Source organism: Monodelphis domestica, chromosome 2 (assembly GCF_027887165.1).
Source record: "Monodelphis domestica isolate mMonDom1 chromosome 2, mMonDom1.pri, whole genome shotgun sequence".
NCBI lineage: Eukaryota > Metazoa > Chordata > Mammalia > Didelphimorphia > Didelphidae > Monodelphis > Monodelphis domestica.
Window position 1 is genome coordinate 60827275 of NC_077228.1, and position 17977 is coordinate 60845251.

General features: G+C 35.7%; 1 protein-coding gene across 1 annotated transcript in view; it reads left to right on the forward strand.

Moving 5' to 3' along the window:
- Nucleotides 1-17548, forward strand: part of LOC100017133 (flavin-containing monooxygenase 5-like) — a 30387-nt gene extending 12839 nt beyond the window's left edge. The window contains exons 3-9 of the mRNA XM_007480688.3: nucleotides 3548-3736; nucleotides 6621-6783; nucleotides 8131-8273; nucleotides 11741-11940; nucleotides 14739-15091; nucleotides 15237-15309; nucleotides 17118-17548. Coding sequence (XP_007480750.1) covers nucleotides 3548-3736; nucleotides 6621-6783; nucleotides 8131-8273; nucleotides 11741-11940; nucleotides 14739-15091; nucleotides 15237-15309; nucleotides 17118-17493 — 1497 coding nt within the window. The 3' untranslated portion in view covers nucleotides 17494-17548. The remainder of the gene's footprint in view (nucleotides 1-3547; nucleotides 3737-6620; nucleotides 6784-8130; nucleotides 8274-11740; nucleotides 11941-14738; nucleotides 15092-15236; nucleotides 15310-17117) is intronic.
- Nucleotides 17549-17977: the final 429 nt, after the last annotated feature.

Genomic DNA, 17977 nt, shown 5'->3' on the forward strand with positions numbered 1-17977 from the left:
TTCTTTTTTAGGGTAACAGATTTTCAGTCATACATGGGGAAGGGCACATGTACTGGTGGAGATCTGGCTAGGTAGGGCTGATAATAAACTGGCAAGAATAGTGGGGGAATAAGGTTTCCCATGGGGGAACAAGTATAATTTCATAGATCTCCCAACACTCCTAAAGTCAAGTTGGTTCTGAGAGTCCAACCTCTGGGAAGTCTAGGCATGATCTTTTAAACATCTGAGTTCTCCTAGAATAACAAGTTGTATAAGGTTGCTAGAACTAGAACTACAGTGAGCCACCAAGACTTTCCTGGGATAGGCAATATTCCAGATAAGAAGTTTAAACCTTGAAGCTATATAAATACCAATTTCTATTATTATTGTCTGAAGAAAAAGGTGTGGGTAAGCTTCGTAGACTCAGAGTAAGTCTTGCTCTTTGGGGGAAAGGGACATTTAGGGACCAGCATCAATCTGGGACAGGTTCTCCACCCCTTCCATTATCCTCTGCCAGTTCATTGAGAAGGAAGCCATGAAGATAAGGGACATGACTACTGGTTGTAAGGATGTATCTTCCTTTTCCCATTGGAACTTTTCATTCACCTACAATTTTGCCTTTTCTTGCTTCCTTAGACTTTAATATGGCCCCAAGAGCTTTGGGTTGGGTGTTGGGATCAAGATGAAAATATGGCGGTTCTCTCTTTCAGGGAGGGAAGAGATCACAATTCCCTGAGGGAGATAGAGAAGATAAAATTCTTCCCCCAGACTGGATATTCTCCTCTCAGCAGCCTTCATCCTAGGAGAGGAGTTAGGGCTACTATTAGGCAAGTGAAGTAGTAATCCCTGAATCTTTGAGACTTTTTTGTATGTCTTCCCAAGCTTTTTATATTCCCTAGGCACAAAGAATGGGTAAATGGTGCCCTTGGAGCCAGAATGGCTCTGAAAGGACCTAAGAACTTCTCTCCCAGCTTAGAAAATAGTTCTAAGTAGGGGTGGGGGAAGAAGTCACTTTTCTAGATGGACTGTTGACTCTACACCCTCTAAAGGCCTAAATTTCAAAAATCTACGAGTCAGGGAAATAGCATTCCTGCTCTGATATTAAATTTCACTTCATGCTAAGTCTATGAGATTTGCATTACATTTGTCCCCCCCTCAGCTGCTACTCAATTTCAAAAAAGAGGGGGGAGCCTACCTTTGTGACTTTGACAAATTATTATGCCTCTATGGTGCTTCAGTTTACTTTTATGTAAAATCAAAGACTTAAGTTAATCCCCAGATGTAAATGATCCCTAAATTCCCTTTCAGATCTAAAATAATACTCTAAAGTTTGGGGGTTTTTTGTTGTTTGGCATCTTTCAGGATAAATGAGCTCTATATAAAAGTTAATATTATTACTAATTATTGTTATTATTTTAGCACCTTTCCCAAAGCATCTATAAATCAGTTTGCTAAATGGGTTACCACTCCACCCACTATCCTTTACACAGTAATTAGGCTTCTTGAAAGTCAAATGAAAGGAGAGAGGGATAGGAGGTAAACTTACCCTAGATTATACTTACTACTTAATCTTCAAGAATAATTCCTTTAAAATGGAAGCTATCAAACAAACACCCATTTCCTGTGGGAGTAGGTAGGCAGACAACTTAATGATATCTTCCGATTTATTTCTCCCCTCAGGAATTACAACCACTCTTTCCTCAAAACCTGCCTTTGGTGTCTCCTTTGCAATGCTTTTCCTCTTGCAAAAATTCCAAATTCTGGCTCCACCCCCTAAAGATGGTCTCAGAGTTTCTTGTTCTTCCCTCATAAGCCTTTGCTTCCTGTCTATAAAATGAGACAATTGTACTATGTGTCTCCCAGGCTACTTCCAGGTCTAGAATTTGGTGATTCAGGCAAAGTACAAAATATAGAATATACTTGTGCAATTTAAGTACGAAAAGAAAAAATAATGACAAAATGTAAGAGAATTCCTGAGCACTCACTCAGGAGGCATTCACTCAATATTTTCATTACTGACCAAGAATAAACTATGCTAGAAGGTAGGAAACATAAAAGAAGTGGGAGAGCCATTCCTTCCCTTGAAAAGTTTACTGTCTAGTTGGGAAGTCAGAACATAAGCATGGGAACAGCCAGAGAATAATTTTAAGGCAGCGCATAAATATGTTTGTGACAGAATAGTACAGGCTGCTATCTCTTAGAATGGAACGCACTTTACTGGGGAGAAATCTACTTGGGAAAGTTTTCATGCAAGAGAAAGTACAAGAGTAAAAAAATTAATCTTTTTTATTACCATTCATTTTTCTTGTCATTCATTCCTATTATTAATTAATCAAGTAATCTAGATGAATAAAGGTATTGGAAAGCTTTTTTTAATATGCTGAATTGCTTAGAACTATAAGAATTTTGGAATTTTTTCCATTGGTTGATAAGATTGATCCAAATAATAGTTCAGCTATTGTTGAGCTATATAATCTCTAAGGACCCTTCCCCTGATGAAATGCTAATTGGCCTATAATTTTAAACTACACTTACTAAAATTATAGGAAGCAGTAATATTTATAGACTCCTAATCTTAACCTGGAGCTTCCTAGTTACCCCTCCATTTTAATTCACTTTTTTCTGGAGGAACAGTTGGACCAGCCTCTTATAGGAAATACTGAATCTATATTAAGCAAAGTCTTCAACTCAGTATAGAGGGATCCAATTAGAAGGTGATGGGTATGATCCAGGATTTGTTTATGGTTTAGCAATTTTTGAAAAATACCAATACTAAGAGCATCTTCCAAGAGAATGGAAAAGTGAAGATCTATGTACAGTACTTTGGACCTACCATTTTTCTTCTTTATGTTTATGAAGAGAAAATGTAAGCAGTTACATGTAGAAGATTGAGAGGAGATATGTGACAGGAAATGCCAGTCACTTAACATTTCTAAGCCTCAGTTTCCTCATCTGCAAAATAGATCTAACTCATAGAGTCATTGTGAGATTAAATACAATAAAAATTGTAAAATATTTGGCAAATCATGTGATATAGTACTGTTAGCTAGTAGTAGTAGTAGTAGTAGTAGTAGTAGCAGCAGCAGTAGTAAGTGGGTAGAACTCTGGATCTAATGTTAAAAAATTGTTCAGTGGTCTTCAGTCATGTCCAATCTTCATGGCCCTAGTTGGGGTTTCCTTGGCAAAGATACTGGAGTACTTTTTGCCATTTCCTTCTCCAACTCATTTTCCAGATGAGGAAACTAAGACAAAATGAAGTTACCGACTTGCCCAGTGTCACACACCTAGTAAATGTCTAAAGGCAGATTTGAACTCAGGAAGATGAATCTCCCCACTTCCAGGCCAATGCTTTATCCACTGTGCCACCTAGTGGCATGCTTGGACACATCCTAAGTATTATATAAATTTCAGCTATTGTTATTAAAAATAACCTTATTATTATTAAAATAAGAAGGAGATGCTACTCACTTCAATTATAACTAAAATTCCTCCTGTCTCCCATATATATGTAGTTTAGTTTGGCTTCTATATTAATTATAAAGTATACTAACTAGGGAATTTCTTTCAGAAAAATACTGCCGAGAAACTGCCCAGTATCTACAGGTCTTTGACCATCAATACATCCAAGGAGATGATGTGTTACAGTGACTTTCCCATCCCAGACCATTTTCCCAACTACATGCACAACTCCAAAGTCATGGAATACTTCTGGATGTATGCTAGACACTTTGACCTCCTGAAATATATCCGCTTTAAGGTAAATCCGAATTTAAAAAAAAAAACTGTATGAAATGAAAGAATGTACTTGAAAGTTTTGTTGAATAGCCTTGGGGAGGATCAGTGCATTTTAATGAGGAGGTAACTTTATTTCCCAACTTTCTGTCATGGCCAATTAGGGTTGTGGAAGAATGTAAGAGAAAAGTGGATTTCACTAAGTACTTTTGCCTCAAAGCTGCCTGAAAGGAAGAAATTCAAATCTGGATATTTGAAATCCCCTATAAATGCAGGACAAGATGTGATTTATTTGCCAAACTCCATATCGATTTTCTCGTTCTGCCCAGGTGCTCTTTGGCATATTCCAAAGATAATATCATTTCTGTTTCTGCTTCTGTTTTTCTTCACTCAAATTTTCTCCATCATGTTTCCCTCTTGCCACTCCAATACAGTTTTGATTACTGGATTTATCTCCATGAATATATCTTCTTTTAAATTTATTTTTTTATTCTGGACTTAAATATAAAGTGGACTTTATATTCTGGACTTAAAAATAAAGTAAGGCTTTTCTTATTCAAAGTAGAACATAAAATGATAATTGTACGTGAAATCACTAATCTCTATCATGGGTAGCTTACTTTAAGTTTTTAGTACATAAGAAATTCAACATGTAACTTTTTTCATTTATTACTTTTTCAATTACATGTAATAATTTTTAACCTTTATTTTTTTTTACCATTTTGAGTTCCAAATTCTCTCTCACCTTCCCCTCTAATTGAGAAGGCAAGTAAGATTATACATGCAGTCACAACATGTAACTTTCAAAACTATCCTCCTTGTCTATCTGCCTTCCTTCTTTTCTCTTCTGTACCTTTTTTAAATGTTTCAATGACTCTTCTAATTTTTGACAACCCTATTTCTAGCACTTCTCTAATTCTTAATTCCCTCTACCCCACATTGAAAAGGAAAAAAGAAATGCTTGTAAGAAATATACACAGCCAAGCAAAACAAATTCTCACATTGATATCCAAATTAGTATTCAAAAAATATCAATGTCTTATTCTGCACCTTGAGTATATTATCTCCTTCTCTTTCAAGTAGTTAATTTACTTTGTAGTTAACAAGTAGTTAATTGTTTTTCAAGTAGTCAAGAGGGCATTCTTCATTATTCCCAAACCCATGGTTGGTTATTTCATGAAACACAGTTCTTAAGTATTTCAAAGTTTCTTCTCTTGAGAATATTATTGTTTTTCAATAAACTTTATTTGGAGTTCTCACTTCACTTAGGATCAATTTGTAGAAGTCTTCCCAGGGTTCTCTGAAACTATCATTTTAGTCATTTCTTAATGGCACAAGAATATTATATTACGTGCATATACTGCAACTTGTTCAGGGACTCTCCAATTTATGAGCACCCCCTTAATTTCCAGTTCTTTACCATAATAATAAACAAAAACAGCCATATTTGTTTGTTTTTAATATGGGTCTATTTGATCACTTTCTTGTGTAGGTTTAGTTGTGTTATCACTGAATCTAAGGGACAAATTAATAATATTTGAGGCATAAATCTATATTGTTTTTCAGAATGGCTAGACCCCTCCACTCCACTAAGTGAATAAATGTTCCTGTTTTTCCACAGCCCTTTCAAAATTGTAGCTGGTGTGAGGGGTGACCTTTATAAAACTTAAAAACCTAGAAATGAGAATTATTATTTTCATTCAGAACAGTTCTTATAGCCTAACTCATTCATCAAGTATTTCACACATCTCTTCTAGTAAACACTTTAGTTTAAAGTTTATTAGAATTTTGTTGGCTTTTTCCTATTGAGCCTGCAGAATACTTTGAAAATAAACTCATTGAAAGTCTCTATTGAGAATTTAGATTGAAGTTTTGTCTCAGATATGAGCTGTGATTTATTAGATGGAACCAGTAATCCAAATTCAGGATTTGGAGAAAGGTTGCACCTGAATATAGTGATTGTACTTGGCTTGCTAGACCTCCAACGCCAACATACAACATAGCTACGAACTTGTATATAGTAAAATAAAGTTAAATGAGTTTTGTTTCATCTCTTTTGACTTCCTTAATTGTTTTTTCTTTTTTAATTAAACTTGATTTCATTTTCAGTTATTAATTCTCTTTTCCCCTTCCCTCACTGAGAAAACAAGAAAAAACACAAGCCCTCACAAAGTGTAAATTCAAGCAAAACAAATTCTCACATTAGCTGTGTGTGTATGTGTGTGTGTGCATGTACGTGTGTTTCAGGCTGCTCTCTGAATCTATCACCCTTCCACCTGGAGGTAAATACAATAAAAGTGTTAAAGAAGAACAGTAAAGTAGACAAAAGACAAACAAGAGAATAAACCAAGGACATATAGATTCTGAAAATAGGAAGCCACATTTTGAGCAAACAAGATGGATTTGCAAAGACCAACATTGAAATAGATATATTAACCCAGGTTTTCCCAATTCAGTTGTAAATACCCTTAGAAAGCAGAATAGAATGAGCAACCAGGTGACAATGGATAGAGCACCAAGCCTAGAATCAGTAAGTCCTGAGTTTAATTCTGGTTTACTGGTTGTGTGACCCAGGGAAAGTCATTTAACTCTGCCTCCATTTCTTCATCCATAAAATGAGCTAAAGAAAGAAATGGCAAGCCACTACAGTATCTTTGCCAAGAAAACCCCAAATGGGATCATGGAGAGTCATATATGACTAAATCAACTGAACAACAACAACCATGGAACAGAAGAAAGTGTTAATTTTGACAATGATGGTTAAAGACTCATCTCCATCATGTCTCACACTCTAATCTTAGGCAAGTCACAACCCTCATGTGCTCACTTCTCTCATCTACAAAATGAAGGAGTGGGACTAGCTGGCCTCTAAGATTCCTTCAACTATGTAATTGTTCTTTTATTCTCAGTCCAAGGTGCAAAGTGTAAGGAAACGCCCAGATTTTTCTTCTTCTGGTCAATGGGATGTGGTTGTGGAGACTGATGAGAAACAGGAGTCCTTTGTCTTCGATGGGATTCTGGTTTGCAGTGGCCATCATACTGATCCCAACTTCCCTCTTGAGTCTTTCCCAGGTGGGTCTCTAAGAAAGTGAAGGTAAAAAAGAAAAGAACTTTCCAATTAACTAAAGATATCTTGGTGGTGTAATGGATAAGATATTGGGCTTGAAGTCAGGAAGACTTCTTGTGTAATTTATATATGTTCTCCAGAGGGGTTGAGGAGATGGCATATATACCATTAATTTAAGAGCAAATAGAAAGGGAAGGAAAGAGAGATTAAAGTGGTATAGAAATAATTGAGGAAAGAGCAAACTCATTACTAAATAATATTCATTCTAAGGATCCCTCCTGGGATCCCTTCTCCCCTATCCCCATCAAATAGAAACACCAACTCTTGTCAGCTTCCAGGCTCATCTTTCTCTTTCTTATTGAAGACTCATTCTCTCAAAGTATAATCCCAGTCCTGACTTTTTCACTCTCAATAACAACTCCAGTTACTCCATAACAAAAACACTCAGGTACCAGGTTTATATCCCTACCTCCTCCAGTTTATCAGAAGCAGGACCCCTGAAGTGATTGTTTCAGAGAGCTGTCCAGGACATTGAGAGATTTTTACTCCCCAAAGTCACAAAGCCCTGTATGTGTCAGATGTAGAACTTGAAACCAGGTCTTTGTGACCACAAAACCATTCCTCTATCGAATAACAACATGGTGGCTTTCTAGTTACCTTAGCATAAGTTGGTCTCTCAGATCCTTTCCAACCTTTCAGCTGGCTGGGAATAGCTCCCTGAAAAAAAGATCCCCAATAGGTAATGCTTAAAAAATGAAAACAAGAAGAGGGGGCCAAGCTAGACTCTGTTTGGGGAAAACCTGGGGAATACTGTTTTGGGAAATTCTGGGCTGCTAGGAACAACGAGGGTAATTTTTACATAGGGAAATTGTTACATAGGGAAAGAGGGAGATACCTTGGCAAGGGAAGATGGTCCTAGGAAGGGAAATAGGAAAACATGAAGTCGAACTTATGCTACTTTATGAGTTTGTTCAGTCCTAGTCCTTTGCAAGACAGTAATGACTGAAGTGGCTTTGAAATGATATCATTCCGCTCTCTCCATAATTAACATTCTTGGATGGCATCCAAGGAAGATCTGTGTTTGACAGGCTGTGTTACTGGGAGTACCTTTTAGATGAACAGATATTCCTCTTCAGTCCATCCAATCTCTTTCCTTTGCCTAGATGAGGTGTGAAGTCACAGCATGTACCCTGGTACCATTTATCTCCTACGAAAAATAGGGCAAATGAAGGTCCTCACCCACCCTGTGTCTTTTCCCTGCCTCAAATTCCTAGAATGAGGTTGCCTTCCCTACACTGAATCAACAGTGTGAAAATTATTCCATAATCCTGATCTTTGTTCTCTTCTTACAGGCATTGAAAAGTTCAAAGGTTACTATTTCCACAGCCGGGAGTACAAAAGTCCAGAAGAATTTTTAGGAAAGAGAATCATTGTCATTGGTATTGGGAATTCTGGAGCAGATATTGCAGTGGAACTCAGTCGTGGAGCAAAACAGGTTTGTACACTAGAAAATTAGATTCAAATCATCCCAACCTTTTTCCAAAGGGGGGGGGTCCTTTATGTGTTAGACATAAGTGTTCACAATGAGCCAAATGTCTGGGTAAAAACCCAAAACATCAGTGACCTAGATTTTCCAAATATCCAAATATTTCTTTTTTGCTTTGTGTAGACAAAGCATCTGTTTCAGATGTAAATTTTTGCAGTTCTTAATCACATTTAGAAATCTGATAAAGTTCATAGACTCTCTTCTCAAAATAAAGTTTTTCAGTGAATAAAATAAAATAAAGATTACAAAGGAAATCATTTATATTGAAATACAGTTATCCAAATACAGGATGTCTCAAAAGTTTTAGTACAATTTTACTGCACTAAGATTTTGAGGATGCCCTGCATTCAAAAAGACAAATAGACAAACAAAAGAAATTCAAGGACTGGTTAAGAATCCCTCATCTATTGCTACCATACAATTCAACTTTCTCCTATTCTTCAAATTAACTAAGCTTCTAAACTAGAATGCCAGAATTAAAACTAGAATGGAGTGGTTCTGGCTAATCCCATAGTGAACAAAAGCAAGAAACCTTGTTTTCCCTTATTTCCATCCTTGTAGAATTTTTTTTTTCAAAATCAAGTCTTTACTCTTCTGCTTTGGTAAACTAAGTGTATAATGAGCAGAATAAGTCTTTTTCTGGTGACTTGGTACCTTGTGGGGTAGTCATTCAGGGTTCCCATTCTACACATCAATTTCTATTCTACTCCAAATCTATATTTACAAAGTGAGAGAGATTGGGCTGAATCTCTTCTCCTCCCAGTTCCTATTCTAAATTTTTTGATTTAATAAACCTAAATTCTCTTCTGCGTTGTTTTCATTTGCTTCTTTTTCCTCAAGAAAGGCAAAAAAGGCAAAATATAATTTTTAGGTTCTACTTATTTGAGTTTTTGTTAAGTGAGATCTTATTGAAGTAATTTAATAATCCTGAATATAAGAATCTACTGTATTCTTTAATGTTGAATATCCATCATTTATTATTTCTTGGAAATACAAATATTAAATCTTGGTACAAGCTTAGACAAAGCCTCTAGAGGTCTGTGTTTTTTTTTTCCTTTACTTTGGATAGCTTGTTGGTGGATTGTACTCTAGGTTCCAATTAATGTGACTTAAAATCCCTTGAAGTGGTCACATTATTTGAATTTTCACTGCCTATTTCTACTGAACTGGAGTCATTGTATTTTGCATAACTATAACCTCAAATTGTGCAAATTTGAATACATGCAACTACTGCATTGGATTAATTAACTAAATGTGCCCTTTGGATCCATAAAATAAGCTTTTCAGGATTGCAATGTCCTAATCAGTGGTATGAAGGTGACTCAGGATTTTCTAAGGTTATGTCATAGGATCCCAAAATCTGGCAAGTCCTATCAAAAGGAAAGACTTTGATTATGAGACTAGTATTTATTATAAGCTGAATCAAAAGTCAATTCTAGATCCAACAAGTCAAAATCTCCCAGTGATCCCTGCAACTCTAAAAGATAGTCAATTCAGAGGTCCTGCATCAAGGGGAAGAGTTCCTACAATAGTAGTATTGATACTAGCATAGTGCCTGGTACATACTAGGCACTTAACAAATGTTTACTGAATTATTGATCTAAAATGATCTGCCAACATATATCTAGTATTTGATGGCCAATGTAGGGAAATTTAGAAAGGGTCATCAACAGAAAATAGCCAGGAGGCTTTTTTTTAACCAGAAAAAATCATGGAGACCATCTACTAGAGCAGGGACTTTTCTCAATCTGTTTTCAATGAAGATGGTAGCCACACTGAAGAAATCTCCTATCCCTCAAATGAAAACATATGACTCCAGAAATTTACTGAAATAGAGCCCTCCACTATTGCTGGCATTCAGCAAATCTCATAACTGTCATATTTAGCATGCATGGTTTTTTCAATTGATAAATCCACCTACTTTTGTGTCTCTCTCGAGAAAACCTGAAAAAAAATAATTTTTTAAAAATAAAATAAAGAAAATCTAAGAGATTTGTCCATTTCTCATCCTCTTGTTTTTCCCTTCTCTTTCCATCTATCCTAAGAATGTCAAGACTGATATGACTCAGTTCCCTCAGGAGTATGTTAACTTGCTTCTTACTAGATAAGGACCTTGCAGTTAGACTGCCAAGAGTTAAATTAATTCTCATAGGTGATATAGAAACTGTTTTAAGAAGCCTTGTCCGCCCCCTTTTCCACCACTGTGCCAGTGGCACTGAGGAATGCTAAGAAATAAGGAACACTGTAATTTTTATTTATTTCATACTTTGTTAAATTCACTACCTAGTAGCCAATCTAGTAGCAATGAGCTACTCTATACTTAGAAAAGGCAAGATACTCACACACCTAAAGCTATTATCCACATGTTTTTTCTCTCTACTAAAGCTAACTGCAACTCAACCACAAGTACATCCTGTATTACTCTTGTCCATGTTTTATAAAAAACAGTAATGGCACATTTGTCAAATTTATAGAGGCAATATAGGAACATGCAAAGAGGCAAATTTAGGCAAGATGCCAGGAATGTTTTCCTAAGAATGAGTAATATTCAAAAGTAGAACAAACTTCCTCCAGAGATGGTGGGTTCCCCTTCCTTGGAGGTTTTTAAATAGAGGATTTTATTTAAGTTCTTTTCAAGCATGTTATAGTTGGGGTTCCTTCTGTGGGAATGGGTTAGACTAAATGTCTGCTGAGGTCTCAAACTGTGATTTTGTGATTCCTCCTATGAATTCTCCACTAGAGGGGAGGCATGTTCCCAACACACTAATAGATTTGTCTGACCAATTCATCTTTTTATGCAGGACTTCTTTTCTTGAAGACTTCTTTTGCTCTTTTACTTTATCATTTCCTGTGTTACAGGATATTCAGACTTACCATGTGCCTTCCCATTACCATCTGGGTGATATCCATTTTTCTTTAAAGTTTAAAATGTTCCATGTATTCTAGCCATTCAGCAACCCCAGAAGAATACTAGTCAAAACGTCAGCCTTTGTTTTATAGAGAAGCTTAAGAGTCACTAAATTAAATTTCTTATTTCCCAAAGACAATCTTGCCTGTGCTTCCTCTTCTGTTCACCTCTGGCCCCAACTCATTGCCCATTTGCAGTATCTGTCTAAGATGGATATTTTTATCTATACATATGTATATCACATATCTGTGTACTTACACATATAATAGAGAGAGAAGAGCTCTAAAGGCTGACTTTACAGCTGCTAAAAATCAGAATCTGGGCAATATTTTTCATCTTGGTTTTTCCTACATGAATAATAAGGCTAAAATTTTTTGGGTGGTTGATCTTATGGAACTTATCTGGAATGAGCTTCTGGACTGTGGGTCAGTATCGTGTTTTTAACAAATGGAAGAAAAATATGAATGAAAAATACTCTGTTTCTTACTTCTCCACCCACTTCTCTTAGGTCTTCCTTAGCACGAGACATGGATCATGGATATTACATCGTGTTTGGGACAATGGCTACCCAATGGACAGCTCATTCTTCACTCGGTTCAATACTTTGCTTTGGAAAATATTAAGTTCTAGTATAGTTAACAGTCATTTGGAGAAGACCTTGAATTCAAGATTTAACCATGCCCACTATGGTCTGCAACCTCAGCACAGGTACATAGGGTTTATGTGTAGATGCATATAGGTATGTGTGATTATGTCTATATTTGTGTGTGTATGTGGAATATATATTTGTGTTTATATGTTTATAGAATAATAATTGGCATTTATATAGCACTTTAAGGTTTACAAAGTATTCCATATATGTCAATTCAAGTATACATACATACATATATATACATATACATATATACATATATATATATTGGGCAGCTAGGTGGTACAGTGAATAGAGCACTAGTTCTGTTATCAGGAAGATCTAAGTTCAGATCCAGCATCAAACACTTACTACCTGAGTGACTTTGGGCAAGTCACTTAACCCCCATTTGCCTCAGTTCTTTCATCTATAAAATGGGGACCCCTTGAAGAAAGAAATGACAAACCACTCCAGTATCTTTACCAAGAAAACTCCATGGATAGAGTTAAGTAAAGTGGACACAACTGAATGAACAGCAGTAACACATACATGTATATACATGAATGTATATGTGTGTACTTCTTTTTCGTTAATGCACAGTACTTGACTTAGAGCATATCAAACTCTAGAAGTTTTCTTTTACTCTCTTTTCCAACACTACCCATTTTCAACTAATTGCATTTATAAAAGTCAGGTCACACATAAATAAACTTCAATTTGTCAGCCTGCTTCTTCTGTCCTTCATTCACAAGGATCCCTTGGGTCTCATCACTAAACTATATTTTTCTTTAGTCCAGTAGATTTATTTCCTCTGTCTTCACTTCCTTCATGCTTCACTTCCTCCCTATTTTTGTAATTTATTTCTGTGCATTTCCTTCCTTCTCCTCATCCAATTGAGCCAAATAGCCAGGGACATGAGAGACCCAGAGAACCTTGGACATTCCCTTCAGGAATGCTCACATTTAAGAGTCAGGAGTCAGATTATTCAATAAAAGGGAGAAGGAAAGATCAACCAACTTCCTATCTAATATCTATGTTTACTAATGGGTAAATTTGTTATAATGGGAGGAAAAGTTCATAAAACAAACATCCCCAGATCTATTTCTCAAAAAGTTAAAATTTCTTCAAAGATATTTCTAAATTATATATTTCTTCACCTTTTGATTGGTCTCATCTAAAATAAGGCAAAATTAGACAATACATTATGATATCATATGAAATTCATTTTATGTGACTAAACGTGGTTTATTCAATGTATTCATACATAAAAAATCTGTACAGAAAGATAAATTCTAGTTGACTAGATGTGGTAACAGATTGTTTCTGCAAAAAAATTAGACATCCAGCTTTTGGCCGATAACATAACTTAACCTGAAATAAAATAAAATTTATTATGCCATCATTTCTATAGATTTAATGACATCAGTGTAACTCATGGAATCATAGAATGTTAGACTGGAAAAGAATTCAGTAGCCATTTAGTATAATCATATCCAAAACAAAATCACCATAATACACCTAACAAATGATCATCCAGCTTTTTCTTCAAGAGCTTCAGTGAAGGGAAACCTACAGTGCATCCTCTTTTTGATGTATCTATGTGTTAGGAAAGTTTTCTTTACTAAGCCTAAATTTGCTTCTTCACAATTCCTGCCCTAATTCTATCCCCTTGGGACAACCAGAGCAATTCAATTCCCTTTTCCACATGAGATTCTTGCAAATACTTAAAAGAGAGCTTTCGTGTCCCTTTTAAGTCTTGTCTTCCTTCCAGTTCCTTTGAAAAAATCTTTCTATGGCTTGTACTCAAGACCCTTTACCATCCCAGTATGGATAGGTCAGACTATTCCCATCTCTAGAAGTTCACCAGGTTACTTATGTCCTTATTAAATTGTGCTGCCCAGATATGAATGCAGCATTCTGGATACAGACTGATGAGGACAGAATATTATGAGAATAATATTCCTGAGCTACACCTCACAATGGAGCTCAAAATCACAATAGCCCTTTTGACTACCATATCACATTGTTGATTCTTACTGAATTAGAAGTTCATTCATTCTTTTTCAGGCAAAATTACACCTACACATTCCTTCTCCATCTTGTGCTTCTAAAGTTGGTTTCTTGAACTCAAAAGTAAGGCTCTATATGCATCTGTAAAAATCCTCAAAGAGCTCTAAGGGATCTACCTTCCACCTCTAAAGTTATATTTCTGTGAGGAATAAATAGACAAAGTTCTTTCAAAATTTGCAGATAACATAAAACTATGAAAGATCACTAACACATTAACATCCAAAAAAGATCTTGAACAAGTCACCTCACCTAAGTCTGTCTCCATTATCTGTAAACTGGAAATAAAATAGAAGCCTAGGGTTGTTATGAGGATAAAATGAGATAATATTTATAAAGCATTTTGAAAACTTTAAAACACTATATAAATTATAGGTATTATTATTACTATTATTATGTTGTTGTTTCTCTTGGTTGGTTGTCAAATAGAAGAAAATATTCAGACATTTGATATTAAAGGATGAAGACTTGAGTGACAATACAAAGCAGTTGCATTGGTTCCATTCTTTAGAAATTTATATTTAAAAATAAGAAGCATACAAAAATGAATTCAAGTATGTGACCTACTTACTTTCATATCTGATTTTGTTAAAGCTGTGTTTGTCATTTGAAAATTGTTGGCACAAGGGCAATGATATCTACAGTAATAATATGTTAGGAGAGAGAGGTGGGAAGAGATACAAATTATAGCTTAGCAAAGAGTAAAACCAACTTGTCAACTTACTGTGTTTTCTGTATACCTTACACATTCCCTTACATATTGTTTTGATACTTATGTACACTTTTTGGACTTTTATTTCATCTACAGATTTTTAAGCCAGCATCCAACTGTCAGTGATGACCTGCCAAATCACATAATTTCTGGTAAAGTCTTGGTGAAGCCAAACATAAAGGAATTCACTGAGACAGGTGTCATTTTTGAGGATGACACCGAAGAAGAGAACATCGATGTGGTCATTTTTGCTACAGGATACAAAATTAGTTTTCCTTTCCTTGAAGATCTCATCAGAGTCACCAATAATGAGGTGTCCCTCTATAAGCTTATGTTTCCACCTGACCTGGAACAGCCAACACTAGCAGTCATTGGCCTCATCCAACCCCTAGGAATTGTCCTACCCATCGCAGAGCTCCAGAGTCGCTGGGCTACACGAGTGTTCAAGGGTACGAAGATGAACCTTGGAGAGAGCACGACCATGTTTTCCATATTAAATCCCCAGGCTCTACCTGGGAGCACTTTGTCCTCTTCAGTAAGATATATTCTATCATCTCCTTGACCACCTACTAAAATCTAGGTTTTATTTCCCAGGGCTGAACAAATTACCTTCTATGAAGAATATGATGACTGACATCACACAGAGAAAGACAGCTATGGAAAAACGGTAGGAAACTTTACCCAAAGGAAAAAAACAGTTATATGTGGTAATGGGATTCCCAAGCATAGAATCTTCAGCTACCTACTCATCTCTTCATTTCTTATAAGAATAGTAGCTAGCATTTATATACTACTTTGAAGTTTACAAAGTATTTTGCAAACTTTCATTTTAACCTCATAGAAACCCTGGAAGCTAGGTGCTATTTTCACTCCTATTTTATAAATGAGGAAACTGAAATGTACAGAGGCTAAGTGACTTGTGCAGAATCATATAGTTAGTGTCTGTGGCAAACTCAGATCTTTCTTACTAAAAGTCTATAACTCAGTCTACTGCACCATTTAGCTGCCATATTACTTTTTCCCATTTCTCTTTGTCTAAACTCTAGACTCGAAAAGGAATTATATAGTTTCTTTCTCCAATGCTACTGTTAGGTCCTAACTTCTAGGAGTTTATTATTGCAATTATTTGTGAAAATGAACATGGTCTAAAGGAAAGAAGGTACTTGAGTAAAGAAGTCCAAGTCATGCTAAGTGATATTTTTAACAGAATATTCTCTTGCTGAATAGTAGTAAAAACTCTTGGGGGCCAAATGATAAAGTCAATCGTTTTGTTGTCACTTTTAATATTCCAGGCAAAAGGCTTAGGGCTGTTTCTTGAGTTCTTGGTATGTTCCTCCTCAGGAATGTATCATCGACAATAATAAATCACTGAATGACAGAGCTGAGTATAACTGGTGAGGTACCTTTTTTTACTGAAGTGTGGTTTTTTGGAAGGAGAGAAAGAGAAATTATAGGGACACAATTCTGGGCATGAGTTTAATCAATCTAGCCTCATGTCATCATTTAAGTTTAGGTGTCTTAATCAATTTAACACCCTCATTCTTTTCAACCACCCCTAGTGAATTATAGACGAACTAAGAACTCCATCAACTTTCTCCAATCTCTCAAAATCATATAGACATTCTACCTTAGATTCCTAGAATCATAAAGTTGAAAATTATCTCAGAGACCACAAATTCAGGATTTCTTAAGAGGACATTTAACCAAAAAAAAAAATTATCCTCAAGAAGCTTACAGCAGTAAGTATGTTTTTTTCTATGTTTGGTAATTTATATGCAAATTAGTCTGCCATTTACTAGTTATGTGACCTTGAGAAGAGATTTCTCATCTCAGCCAGTGTCTTTGTATGTGATATGAAGGTATTAGATGAGATATTCTCCAAGATCTTTTCAAGATATAACATTATAGTATTCTGTTATATGCAAATACCCACAAAAGCTATAATTTCATCAATCTGGGTTTTTCTCCACTTGCAAAATTCTAAACAGTTGGCTTCCATACATATTGTTTAAGGGACTTTCCCAGGATCACAAAATGCTTCTATGATCAAACATGCCATCATGCTATCTCCATACCTTTGCACTGGCCATCTCCAAAGTAGGATTCAACTGAAGTCCCAAATTGTTCAGAAAGTCTTTCTTGGTCCATTCAGTTGCTTGTTCCTTCTTCTCTTAAATTATCTTCCATCAATTCTGCATAGATACTTTTTTATAGATTGCCTCATCCATTAGAACTTAAGATGCCTAAGGGCAAGAACTGTTATTATCTAACTTTACAGCTCTATCATTTAGCACACAAAAATGTACACTAAGTGCATCCCATACCCTTATAATATTCATGTTATCATGAGCCTATCAATGAATGACGGAATTTATTTCAGAAATAAAAAGTTTTGGAGTATTTGTTGCTCAGCCCAGGTCTTATCCTCCAGTAAAACAGACTGAGATTAACCCACACTTTTTCTTCTCGCTTCAGGTATGTGAAGAGTCCCCGCCATACAATCCAAGTGGATCATATTGAGTACATGGATGAAATTGCCACCCAAGTTGGTGTGAAACCCAACCTTCTGTGGCTCTTCCTATGGGATCCCAAACTAGCCTGGAAGGTTTTCTTTGGTCCCTGCACTCCCTACCAGTACCGTCTGCAGGGACCTAGGAAATGGGATGGTGCCAGAAGAGCCATACTGACTCAGATGGAGAGAATACTCAAACCCATGAAAACCCGCTCTGTCAATACTGAGAAAAATCCATGTTCAGAACTTTCTTGGGTTAAGATGGCACCTATTGGCTTTGTAGCTTTGGCCAGTATCTTATCTTACTATCGTTATATCTATCATCCTAAAAGGAAGTAAATTAATGTGTTAATGAATAGTAAAACATAAAATCATTTCTATACCTCCTGATTTTTAAGTTTTTGCAATCACCTTGTGTCAATTTCATTTACTGGTATCACAACTACTATGGACAATGGTAGATAGCTTTGCTTTATTTAATGTGGTGGATTTTTCCCAGAAAGGGTGTGTGAAAATATGATTTTAGTATGTCAAATCAAAATGTCAAGATGCAAGGTAAATCTTCTATTTAAAAATTCCCTAGTGAATCTCTTTATAAAATGAATAACCACACCCTAATTGGTTCTGTCAAGGTATATTTTTATAATTCTTTTAACTTTTTTATAGCTCTTTTCTCTCATTCTAATCATTTGATTATGTTTCCATTTAGAAAGTTTTAGTTTACCAGATGGGAAATGGGAGGTATGGTAGGAAAGTCTTTTAATCACTTATATTTGTCAGAAAATAGGAAATTGTTTATTTGTTAAATACATTTTTAAGTAGT